Source organism: Aethina tumida, chromosome 3, assembly GCF_024364675.1.
Source record: "Aethina tumida isolate Nest 87 chromosome 3, icAetTumi1.1, whole genome shotgun sequence".
NCBI classification, from domain to species: domain Eukaryota; kingdom Metazoa; phylum Arthropoda; class Insecta; order Coleoptera; family Nitidulidae; genus Aethina; species Aethina tumida.
In genome coordinates this window covers 12,476,376-12,489,794 of record NC_065437.1, presented here as the reverse complement: position 1 = coordinate 12,489,794, position 13,419 = coordinate 12,476,376, and the positions used below count along the sequence as shown (strand labels likewise).

Sequence of the window (13,419 nt, the reverse complement as noted above, 5' to 3'; positions counted from 1 at the left end):
CATTCCTCCATTTACATGTGAAATCGAATCGGAGGGACGAATTATGTTCATTAAGACGTAAATTGCGTATGTATAAATGTGAAATGAGTATATGGAATACAGAAAAACCGGACCACATTCCCGAAGAATTTTAATTAATAACAATAAATTGAATATGAACAAAAGCATTTTGTTTAAGAAAAAATTCCAGCTCACGTATGACAAAAATCCCATTGAATTATGCGTTTTTATTCCGCGTTCAATTTAAAATCCCGTTACGACGGGACATTCATTTTTAATTAGAAAAGACACAAGTACACACACTCACACACATACACATGTACATTTCCACCATAATCTAAAGCCATATGTTTAATAACAATCTCTAAAACCAATATTTTCATGTAAATTTTCCGCAGCGCAATAAATTGAATCCACCGTTCGTTTGCACGTGCTCGTACTTTCTACCCGAGCCCGTACCAATAAAACTTACTTTTCAACTGGAGTATGCGATGATACAGGGAATTAATGCGTGTAATTATGGTTTTCTGCGGATACTAATAATGTGTAAATGCAGTTAATTGGTTTCAAGCCGTTTTACGCGGTTTAACCTATGACTTCGGTATTAATTAATCGACTGTGAAATCACACATCTCCGACGGCCGTTTAATTTCGTTCGTTTAAAGAAAAGTAAAAAAAAAAAAGTTTTCGTCTAATTGGAAAGTGAAAATCGTCGAAACGTAATTAAAACTTTCGATTTGAAATGTAATATTGGTTCATTAAAAAAAAAAATGTACGATAATACCATGTCATTAGGAATATGGCAGTGATTACAACTAACCGACTTGGCTGGAAACACGGTGTAACTTACAGTTAGCTACTGACCGATTATACGATTATCTGATTATTATACATTTTGTACATACGTTCGTCTGTTTTAATTAGAATTTACTGTTTATTAATAAACGATCTAAAATATCTGACATTTATGTGGAATGTTTCGACCATTTTTACATTTTGTAGTTCAAATAATTCAAAGAATATTTATTTTTCGTATCGGAGACTTCAATGATGGTCCAGAATTGAAACGTTGTAGATTTACACTTGTACAAATCATCCTACATTTTGTTTTTATTGATTATAATTGCATAAAATGAAAATGAAAATTGATGAAATTAATGATAATAAATGTTTATTATCAAAAGTTCTTTTGTTTACAGTTGGGGCAAATTTTGAACAAAATTAAAGCAATAATAATAACTCTAATTAAAATTAGAATGTAAACGATTTTGTATTAGATTTAGATAGTTGTGAGGAAATTTTTATACAATTATTGACACTTTTGAAACCTCTTATATTTAAAGAAATTAAAATTAAAGGGAGTTGTGCATTTTCTTAAATAATATTATACAATATTAAGTAAGTTTTGAAAATATTATATATACAAAATTGAAACTGATTTAAAACTTTCTAAGAAATTCTATACAAATTTGTATTTACTGTAAGTATGAAACTTAAAAAAATGGCAAAACTTCTGAAACAACTTGGAGTAGAACATTTAAGTAACTTCTTAATCTTTTTTAAATAAAATTAAAATGTAGTGAAATTGCCTAATCAATTTGTACTTTTTAAACAGTTTTAAATAAAATTGAAGTGTAGTGAAACTTCCTAAACAATTTTTTATATCTATAAAACTTCCTAAAAAGAATGATTAAGGGTTATGCCGTTAGTATTTATACAGTTGTAAGTTTTTTATAAAATTATAGACGATTGTGAAACTTCTTGTAATTAAACAATTTTAAATATAATTTAAAAGGTTATGAATTTAAACAGTTGTGTGTTATATTTAAGGGAGTTGTGAAATTTCTTCATTAATTCAATATAAATTTCAAAATATGTTCAGTTGAAACAATTCTGAATTATTTTAAATAGGTAAGTATAAAATTGAAACCCATTCGAAGCTTTCTAATCTATTCTATAAATTTGTACTTACCATTTAAATTTAAAAAAAATGCCTTCTTTACTTTTAAAACAACTTTGTGTACAATTAAGTAACTTCTTCAACAGTTTAAATTTAAATTGGAAAGTAATTAAACTTTCTAAATAATTTTATATATCTATGAAATAAATAACTTTAATTAAAATCAGAATATAAACGTTTTTGATTTAAATTTAAATAGTTGTGACGAAATTTTTATACAATTATTGACACTTTTGATATCCCTTATATTTAAAGAATTTAAAATTAAAGGGAATTGTGCATTTTCTTAAATAATACTATATAATATTAAGTCAGTTTTGGAAATATTTTATATACAAAATTGAAACTGATTTAAAACTTTCTAAACTTAAAAAAATGGCAAAACTTCTGAAATAACTTGGAGTAGAACATTTAAGTAACTTCTTAGCCTTATTTAAATAAAATTAAAATGTAGTGAAATTGCCTAATCAATTTTGTACTTCTTAAACAGTTTTAAATAAAATTGAAATGTCAATTTTGTATATCTGTAAAACTAAACTAAAAAGAATGATTAAATGTTAGGAGTTATGTAGTTAGTATGAATTAGTTCAAAATTTTAAGTTTTTTTTTTTTTTAAATTATAGGAAATTGTGAAACTTCTTGTACTTAAACAATTTTAAATATAAAAAAGTTACGAAATTAAACAGTTGTGTATTATATTTAAGGCAGTTGTGAAACTTCTTCTCTATATAAATTTCAAAATATATTCAATTGAAACAATTCTGAATTGTTTTAAATAGTTATGCATAAAATTGAAACCGATTCGAAGCTTTCTAAGCAATTCTATATAAATTTGTACTTACTGTTTAAATTTAAAAAAAAATTTCTTCTGAAACAACTTTGTATACAATTAATTTTAATTCTTATGCAGTTTTAATTTAAATTGGAACGTAATGAAACTTTCTAAATAATTTTGTACACCTATGAAACTTCTTAAAAGTTTTGATTAAATGTTACATGTTGTGAATCTTAATAAATAATTTCATCTAATTAATATTTAGAGTCTGTCTTGTATTTATGGAGTTTGTTTGTGAACAATACCAAATACAATTTAAAAAGTTATGAAATTAAACAGTAGTATATTTATTAAAAGGAGTTCCTAAATAGTTAAATAAATAAAAATAAAACAGTCTTGAAATTTTATAAATGTATTCAATCAATTGAAATCACTTCCAATTTGTTTAAACAATTCTGTACAAGTTTGTATTCACTGTTTAAAGTACAAGTGTAATATTTAGAAGAGAATTACAAAACTTTTTGACACCTTTGAATAAATTTAAAATGTGAAACTCATACATTTTTGTCCAAAATTGATAAATTGACAGAAAATTACATTTTCATAAGAATTTTGTAGGACTTATAAAACTTAAACATAAACAATTTCTCTAATAATAATAAAATTTAGAAATTTGGAAGTTTCGTATTAAATTTAGAGAGTTGTAAACATTTTAAGGACTTTATTTTAAATAATATTATAGACCGTTGTAAAACAAAATAATTTTAAATATATTTAAAGAATAAAAAAAAATTATACAGTTGTGTAACATTTAGTTAAAATTTTCTAAAAAACTATACAATTAAGTTACTTTTTAAATAATTTTATACAAGGGTTATGTTTAAAAATTTGGGAGTATTAACAATGGCTTTTTATAGTATGGCCCTTGTTAATGTGTATGCCAAAAATTAACTTGCCAGCATCAAAATTGGTGGCTTTACAGATATTTTAGTTAAAGAATCAATTTGTCAATATTTTGGGAAAAAAATTAATAATTAAATTAAATTATTGGGTAAAGCAATTATTTTTTTTGTAATTACGTGTAGAAAATAAATATCCAAAAATATACAGGAATTCCATTGGAAATAAAAAACTAGATATCACTTCCCGAAAAACCGGAAATGAAATTTTGTTTAAAATAAATTAGAAAAGTAGTACAAGTCAAGTTATAATTGATATAAAAATTTCAAATCAATACTTGTTTCCGTTCCCCATAAACTTCTAATGAATTCTAAGTTAGGCAAATCACCCCGTATAAAATCAGTGTCACAGACAGATCGCTGTTCGTATCCGCATCGTTTAATTATTTAATTTAAAACAAAAAATTCGCAGTCTCTGTGAGAAAATGCGTCACGTTCACGGAATTCTGCAATTGAACCCATTTGAATTTGTAATATTTACGCCGTCCGCATTCGATCCGAAACCGAACCCGTTACATCGAAAATCGGTGCAATTCAGATGACAATTCGTTTGCAAATTCAGCGTCCCAAATTCACAGTTACGCGGACGCGATTTTGAGCTGTTTAATTTGTTTTAACCGACCGGATAAAAAAATATGTATGTTCGAATGTATAATACATTGTTTCGAACAATGGACGCTCATAAATATTAGTGACTAAAAGGCTTTACGGCCTTTCGGTTTGATACGCTTTCAACTGGGTCATATAGGCAATGATGCAGATTCAATATGTTGTTACCAATAGTTTTTCCACCATGTAAATTGCATATCGATACACACGTATGTTTACCATTCGAGGTCATAATCTTTATGCCCATCCATATTCGTTGAAATCCAACACGCGAGTTAATTAATGAGGTACATCGTGTGACTTATTGGTTTTTAAAGATGTCGTTTGTGTCCTGTTGAATTATTCATAAACATGTTTTATTAATGTAAATTTACGTTAAAGGAGCCTTCTTAATATTGTAACGTGACCGTGTTATTAAATAAGAACATTACATAATACTTAAAGAAACGAATGAATGTCCAAAACGTTCGTATGCAAATCCAAAATCAATTTGCATTTATTACTCCAATTAGTTGCGTGGATCGTTGATTAAATGCAACAATATTTCAACGTTGTAGTTACATGTTATTCAGGCTTTATTGCTCAACTAAATCTTCCAATTTTACTGTTACAATTCATATATGAATAAATACGCCAAGCAATTAATATTATCACTTAGTCTGTATTATTTGTTTTAAATGAGTTTGTAAAACGTATGCGTTATTAAACACAATTTATCGCCTTTATTATTGCACCGGGCAGTTAACTCAAAGCTTTTAACTACAATGAGTAGTTTTTCGTTGTGAAGACTACATAATAATTTCATTAATTATTGAAGATAAAATTTGTTTAGCCGCGTTGGGCACTTTGTGGTTGGAGAAAATCTTATGGGTTCGCGTCACCGACATGCTCGTCCTTCTTTTGTTAATAAATTCAGGCAAAAGAAAAAAGTTGTTGATTTGGCTGGTAACCTCGGTTACTAGACCGACAAATTATGTGTCTGGCGGCGTTTCAAGAGGTACCCGAAAACTATACCTTAAGAATAAAATCCCGGAACTAGAGGGTGAGTTACAGCTGTACATTTGAGAGCATTTTGAAATTAGGTAAAATTTTACTAATGCAGTGGTTTCGTTTCCAGTTAAGTTGGACGCTAATATCTGTTTGAAAGTGGAGGGTTCATAGAGGAGAATGGCGACTGAAAGGAATCTCTATATAGAAATGTTCGAAATGTTCAGGAATTTCCCAAATAATCGTTCAAGATCAGAATTGAAATCAAGTGACCGTTGTATATATTTTGGTTCCAATTACAATCGAAGGAGGGATGTTTATTAAGCAAAAGTAAAACATACTTGTTTTTTATACCGTCAACAAAAGTGTGTAAACTGAAAATTAGCCTTTCCTAACAAATAATAATTGATTTAATGTATTTTTAGAAGTAAAAACTTCTTTAACCGCGTTGGGTAGGGAAGTATTATACGTTCGCGTTATTGACATGCTCATGACTGGCGCACGCGCAGTATGCTGACACTTTTTGGATGGGTGAAATCTCGTGCATTCGCGTCACCGACATGCTTATATCAGTATATCTGTAGCTATACAGTTGACGTATAATGCTGTGTATATCTTATAAGTGAAATTGAACGGATTTAGTGAAAAATTTATTAAAATATGTCCAATGATCGAAAACTCTGTACTACAATAAAAAAAAATAAACGACAATCGATGTCGCTTTTACGCGATATTTAGATAAATTTGAATCAAACATTTTCATTTCTTACTTTAGTTACCATAAGCCCATTGTATCTTTTTTAGAACAAAATGAAAGAATTGAAAGTACAAAAAGTCTAAGTATTGTTGAAATTAATGATGACAATGATGTAAACAATTAAAATAATGTTAAAAATCAAATACATTGAAATTTAAGTAAATACAAATACTATCCATAAATAATATGATTGTATATTAATTGTTATATCAATTGAATTTTATTTATATTTTGTCATGATCTTGTACAGCCCATAATATATTTAAATAATAAAAAACCATATAAACATGCATAAAATTGTTGCTCGGAGTGTCAATAGATGTGAAAACGAGATTGATGTTGATAAATTTAATTCAAACATTATGAAATTTCAAATTTTAATACTAAATGTTCTCACTTCTATCGGCAGTCTCTATAACTTAAAATTATTTTAGTTAGTTTTAGTTATTATTCATTAGTTGCAAATTTATTCCGTTCGCTTTATTGGAACCGCTTCAGAAAATCGTAAAATTCCGTTTCCGTCTCAAAGATAAAGAAAGGTTGAGGCTTTTACAGCGACACTTTTTCGACATAAACATGAAAATTTCCCATTTGTCCGATGGTTCCGATCAGGTACGAATCATAATTGCCGTAGAACATTTCCCTATGACGCCCATTAAAATGTTTAATAGATTTAATTACGATGGACAAAAATCGTTAACAGTTCATACACGTTTCGCAAGGCTGATTGAATCCGTGTAATAGTAATTTCATGGTCGATCGGAATACGTGACCGGTGGTCCACATACAAATTGAGACTGCAAGTGTTTGTGTCGGACGCGTCCGGCCGGTTAAAAAATCGCACTTTGTGACTTGGGCAAATTTAATGGACGCACGCGATAAAACTTGTACAGTTTCAGCGATTTGCATAGATAAGGATGATTTTATGTTGGCCGTTTCAGCAAAACGCTCTAGTTATTTCGATTTTGCTCAGAGTTTTGTCTGATTAACGTTCGTTTCGAATGTGGGGTAGATAACAAGGACGTTAAATGGTAATCAGGCATTGTTTAAATAAATTTCTGCACTTTCAACGTTGCATTTATGTTAATGTAAAACGTACATGATTTTCAATTGTAAATATTGTGTTTGAAGCACCACGGAGTTGCATTTCTGGAATGGCTCAAGGGTTGGCCTTAATGTGATCAGAGGTCATGATTGTAATAACATTAAGAATTTTTCACGTTGGGCGCCAATTTTTTGTAAAATTTCTTGATAATTATTATTTGGACTCAGCCATTTTAATAATAGATTAGGTTCATACTTCTACTTCAATTGTTACAAAATAATGCAATAATGAAATTAATAAGATATTATTTACTACAATAAATATAGACAAAATTTACTATAATGTGGCGCCCAACGTGGAGTACTCTAAATTTCACACGTGTTAATTCTACCACGTCTACGAGACACTTTGTCGCCAACTCTTGAGTCTCTCTAAAAGTGCAAAGACGTGGTGCTGCATGTTTTGAAATTTTATTCACAATTTTCATAAGAACATAAAACTTGCCAAATAATTCTAAATAAGTTTTGTACATTTATTAACCTTTTTAACGTTCTTATAGTTTTGTGTTAAATTTTGGTCAAACTTGAGCTGAACAGTTCTATATATAATTAATATAATATTAAATAATTTTGAATTGACAGAAATGAAGAGTTAAAGTTAGTAAAGCTTTTTAAATACACTGTGTCCTTACATTACAACTGACGAATTTATTTAATGTAGATTCAGAGCAACAAATTCATTTATCTTGATTTGAATGCTGCTTTATCCAAATTGGTCAATAATATTTCGTGATAAATTCAAAAATGTTGAAGCACAATTGAAAATAAAAAATTCAAAACTTTCAAACATATTTCATAAATCAGTTATAAATTATAAAAAAAAATGTACTTTGGAGCTTTTAACTTCAAAAGGAAATATATTCAACTGAATAATTTTTTATGAATCGTCCTAGTTAACTGCATCAGTGTATTGTTAAACGTGTCAAACAATTTAAGAAAAAAACAAGTGTCGTAAAATTTTTAATATATTTCAAAATAAATTTTAGGAGAGTTGTTAAACTGATTCAAAGAATAAAGAGTTTCATTATTTTCTCTATTTCTCATGGCTACAAAAAAAAACTATCATTAAAGTAGGTTTTTGCCTTACCTGGCATTGAAATCACTACTTTAACACAAATTACAACAGTTAACAAATACCATAATTTTTATCTTGACTGAGATTAATGGAAAATATTTGACGTATAATTCACCAGTTTGATTAATACATGGTATTTTGCATTCTAAATAAAAATCAATCTCAAAACAATACAAATTAATTTAAGAAAACAAAAAAATTTCGACAGTCACATTTATTAATCCTGCATCCAACTCTTAATTTCGAATGCGCAGATGATGATTTATTACCGTGGATGACCATTAATTGACCTCTTTATATGGTACACCTGTTCAAAATGCTAATTACTTTCTCTTTTAATAATCATGTCCATTTCATTCTGAATCGTATTCAGATTCGTCTTCAAATTGATCAATCGTAAATTTTCCTTTTTCAGAGTCGAGAATGCTTTGGATGGCCATTCTGGGTGCCATATTGGTGTGGTTTATGTCCCCTGGAGCTGATGCCAACTTTCAACGTACGAGAGGTAATGGTCGTCTTCAATTTATTATTAATTGAGCCCAAACACGATATAAATATATCGGTATCTCTTAACCGTGTTTCGTACCAAATATTTATGTCCATATACGATCCAGCAATAACCATATGTTTTATTAACAATTATTCCTTCCTACATTGTAGAACAATAAACTTCGATACTATATAAATATATCCATTATTATCGGACATTGTATAAACGTATCGAGGTTACTTGTCTTCATCTCGTCTGGATTTTTTTAATTAAACGATAAAACATTTCGAGGCCACGACTCCCAATATAATTTTGTTGTACATAAGTGGGAAAATATTTCAGGCAATTATTATCCTGAGGCCGCTAATAAAACATCGATTAATTGGCCAATTGCTTTGTGATTAATTAATTACACTTTACAGCAATATGACCTTGATAAAAATGCAACATACATAAAGAAAGTCTTCAACAATTCAGATGGTTCCAATCTTTTTGTAAATTTCTGTCTCTATGCAATTAAAAAAGGCATCTTTTCTGATACATCTGCATGTTATTTCAGTGTCGTCTTACCAAATCAGTCCGAAACCGTGTTGGGTGGACGGGCAGGAGGGCACGTGCATGTTCGTGTACGAGTGCATCAAATCGGAGGGCTACCACATAGGTATGTGCGTCGACACGTTCATGTTCGGGTCTTGTTGCGCCCACAACGCGACCGAGAACGTCGTCGAGCCGCACCACAACCACCACCGTCCGAATCCGGAGCCGTCAGTGCTCTACACCGCTCCTAGTCATCATAGTCATATCACCAAGAAGCCAATCAAACCACTTAGTCATAGCAGACCCAAACCACCAAGGTAAATTTCACTTAAATTCCTTTTTTGTTTATCTAGGTGCTACGTGCTATGTAGAAAGAAACTATTTGGAATGCTTGTGATACTAACAAATTGGTTGTAAGTTATCAACAAATGAGGAACATTTCAGTTGTTACAAAATATAAAGTATTATTCTGGGAAAGATACACAGAAAACATTGTGGTTAGTAATAGATTATAATTAGAAAAAGATTAGTACTCAATAATGGCGTTATAAAGTAAACTACTATTTTTTAATTGATTTATAGTTTATTCATACTTTTCTAATAGTTTTAAACTTTTTCAAAAATTCTGCTTAAGCAGTAATTATAATTACAGGGTATCTATACGTAATTATTATTAAATTATTTTTAATTACAAGCAAGACAGTATTGAAACTTTTTAAGTAAATCTTTATATTAATTAATTAAGGTATTAGTTAAACTTTTTACACGGAATCAGTCAACTTTTTCAATGGTTCTGTAAAACAATTTTTAGTTTTCTATTTATAATTATTATTAAGTTTCTTAAGAAAATCTAAATTTAATTAGTCTCAATAAGCTTATGAGAGTTATAACACATTTTAAGCAATTCTGTGCATAAATAACTTACTAGTATAACTTTTTTATCAATTTAGAATACAATTATTAATTTTACCATAAGTTTGGACATATTTTGAAAATTCTTTAGAAAATTCTAATTTGAATAAAATACTAGTAAAACTTTTTAAGCAATTCTCAATAAGATTAAAGGAGTTATAATACATTTTAATCAATTCTGTAAATAACTAACTAAAAATTTTTTTATCAAAACTGATAAAATTAAGAAATTGAATTTTCTGTCACATTTTAATTTAATAATTATTAAAAAAACTTTTTTTTAAATCCGAATTCAATTGAAACACTAATAAAACTTTTTAAGTAATTCTAAATCAAATTAAGGAAGCTAACAAATTTTTAAATAATTCTGCACACAATTAACTTATGATACATTTTAATTTAATAATTATTAAAAAGGTTTTTAAGCTTTTTAAAAAAATTTGAATTGGACTAAAATACTAGTAAAACTTTTTAAGCAATTGTCAATAAGATTAAGACATATGTAATACAATTTAAGCAATTCTGTACACAATTAAACTATTTTTATCGAATGTGATAAAATTAAGAAATTAAACATAATTTTCTGACATATTTTAATTTAATAACTATTAAAAGAGAGCTAAGAATTCTTTAAAAAATTCGAATTAAATTAAAACACTAATAAAACTTTTTATGCAATTCTAAATAAGATTAAGGGAGTTATAACACATTTTAAACAATTGTGTTTATAATTAACTTATGATACATTTTAATTTAATAATTATTAAGAAAGTTTTCAAGCTTCTTAAAAAAATCTGATTTAAATTGAAATACTAGTAAAACTTTTTAGGCACTTTTCACTAAGATTAAGGGAGATATACAATTAACTTGTTAGTACAACTTTTTTATGAAATCTTAATATAATTAGAAATTTACAATTGTTTTTCTGATACATTTTAAATTAATAATTATTAATAAGGTTTTCAAACTTCTTAAGAAATCCGAATTTAATTTAGAACACTAGTAAAACTCTTTAGGCAATTCTCAATAAGATTAAGAGAGTTACAATACATTTTATGCATATACATAATTGTTTTATCATATCTAAATTCAATTATAAATTTTGCCATAATTTGCTGATATATTCTAATTTAATAATTATTATGAAGGTTTTCAAGCTTCTTAAGAAAGTTTAAATTGCGTTATATATTCTCAAGACAATACTAAAGCTTTCTAAACAATTTCCTATATAATTAAGACACTAAAAAAGTTGAATTAAGTAACAATTGTGAAAAATTTAAGCAGTTTTAAAATGTTTTAATTATTTCTATCTATTTGTAAAATCTAGTTACTTCTATTCTTTCAGTAATAAATTTCTATGTAATGAAGTAATAATAATAATAATAATAATAATTAATACAAAATCTACAGAAATGTAGAGAAAAATCTTTGAACGGGTTAACAACTATTTAAGTAGTTGCAGTTGGTCTTATGATAAAGTGCCCATATCTCGTTTGTTACGATTTACACGAACTATCTGCAGGTTTATGATTTGTTATTAAAGCTACTGCGCAACTAGAACATATTATTAGTAAGTTATCAGTATGTGAACGCCCCTATAAGTAAATTAAATGCACCAATAAAATCTACATAAAAAATCAATATACAACTTATTGCTTAGTCCATAAAGATATACCATCAAACAGTCTATTTATTCGTGTTGTGTGCACAGGTAGCAATTTGAGCAATTATGAAGCTTATTTAAATTTAATTAATCAGTTAATTAATTAAAAAATTTATTATATTCATTTATTTTAAAAAAATGTGTGACCACCAAATTATAAAATAAAAAAATACTTTTTATTATTACAGTCAAAGTCAACTAAGTCAATCGACACGGACGCCGTCGGTTGCGGCATCTGTGAACGTGCGTCCGAGCTCGTCGTCGCGGCTGCCGACGCAACCGCCCCGCCACAGCCTTCTGCCGATGAGCACAGATGCCTTCTCGGTGGCGAACAGCATATCGATCGGGCACTACACGAAACCCGGATGGCAATCGACCACCGAACCGGGTTTCATCACGTCCCTACACCACAACGCCATCCAGACGGGGGTGAAAACCACCCAGTGGCAGTTCACGACCGAACCCGGCTACGTGACGAGGGTGAAGGCGAAGCCGAGCAGCTTCAAGCCGAAGCCGAAGCCGACCAAGAAACCCATACAGGTCGTCGGCGGCAAGAACACGACCAAGCTGACTTTGATAAAGGACTCTGTTACGACCAAACGGTGAGTGCAGCCGCCTCGTCCACAGATGGGGTTGCCTTAATTGATTAACAAATTAATTAAAATTCCACTCTTTAATTTATTTGCAGTTTGAAATAGTTTCAAAATTTTTACATAAAGTAACATGTTTCATTGTCAATTTAGTTTACTATAAAGTAGCTCAGATTAAAGCGATAAAAACGTTTATAGTTAATCAATGAACCGAGCGATAAATTAAGCACTTAAAATGGAAATAAATTTAAAAGAAACCTATTGTTCTGGGCCATAAAAACCGAAACACACATTTATGTAAAAACGTAGTGAATAAAACCGCCTATTGTCATATATTTTAGCAACAATTTTACAGCACATTTCGACGACTAAAAATATTTTATCGGGTTACCGACAAATAAAATTTGACTGTTATGGTCGAGCGCTTTCTTTGTGAAATGTGAAATAATAAAAACGCCAATTTAAATCGAATTTTCCACATTAACACATAGAAAAGGATCTGAAAACAAAAGTGCATAAATGCAATTAAACTTGCATCACGCTTTGAATAGTTTTAATTGGTTGATAAAAGTTAGTTTGGATGTTAGATTGAGTCGTAAATGTAATTATTTGAAAAACGTTTAACAAAATTCTCATCGACAATGTTATTAGTAAATTCGTATTTTCATGAAAATGTCAATTCGATTTTGTCGCAAATGGAATATTGATTATGTATTCGTGGTAATACACATTTGCGTTGAGAAAATTTAATTAAGCCCAAAGAAATATACTACTGTTCGTTCCCGGATTACCGCCCGCGGTGCCGTAATTTAATTTATATATGACAGTATCATTTCGGAGTGATATTTAGGAACAGGGGATTGTACAATGCGAAATATTTACGGATTTAGCATTCGGGCAACCTTTTGTGTTGTGTTCTCGCATTCGCCATCATTTCTGCCTCCGCTCCGGCTTCGGAATCCTGGCGGATGCGCCGGTTTATTGTTCTAAAATGTCAATAT

At 29.0% G+C, this 13,419-nt stretch overlaps 1 protein-coding gene across 1 annotated transcript in view; it reads left to right on the top strand.

The window, feature by feature from the left end:
- LOC109594739 (serine proteinase stubble) overlaps window positions 1–13,419 on the top strand; it is a 68,573-nt gene that overhangs the window by 35,901 nt on the left and 19,253 nt on the right. The window contains exons 3-5 of the mRNA XM_049965241.1: window positions 8,642–8,731; window positions 9,276–9,570; window positions 12,017–12,430. Of these exons, the coding sequence (XP_049821198.1) occupies window positions 8,642–8,731; window positions 9,276–9,570; window positions 12,017–12,430 (799 nt within the window). The remainder of the gene's footprint in view (window positions 1–8,641; window positions 8,732–9,275; window positions 9,571–12,016; window positions 12,431–13,419) is intronic.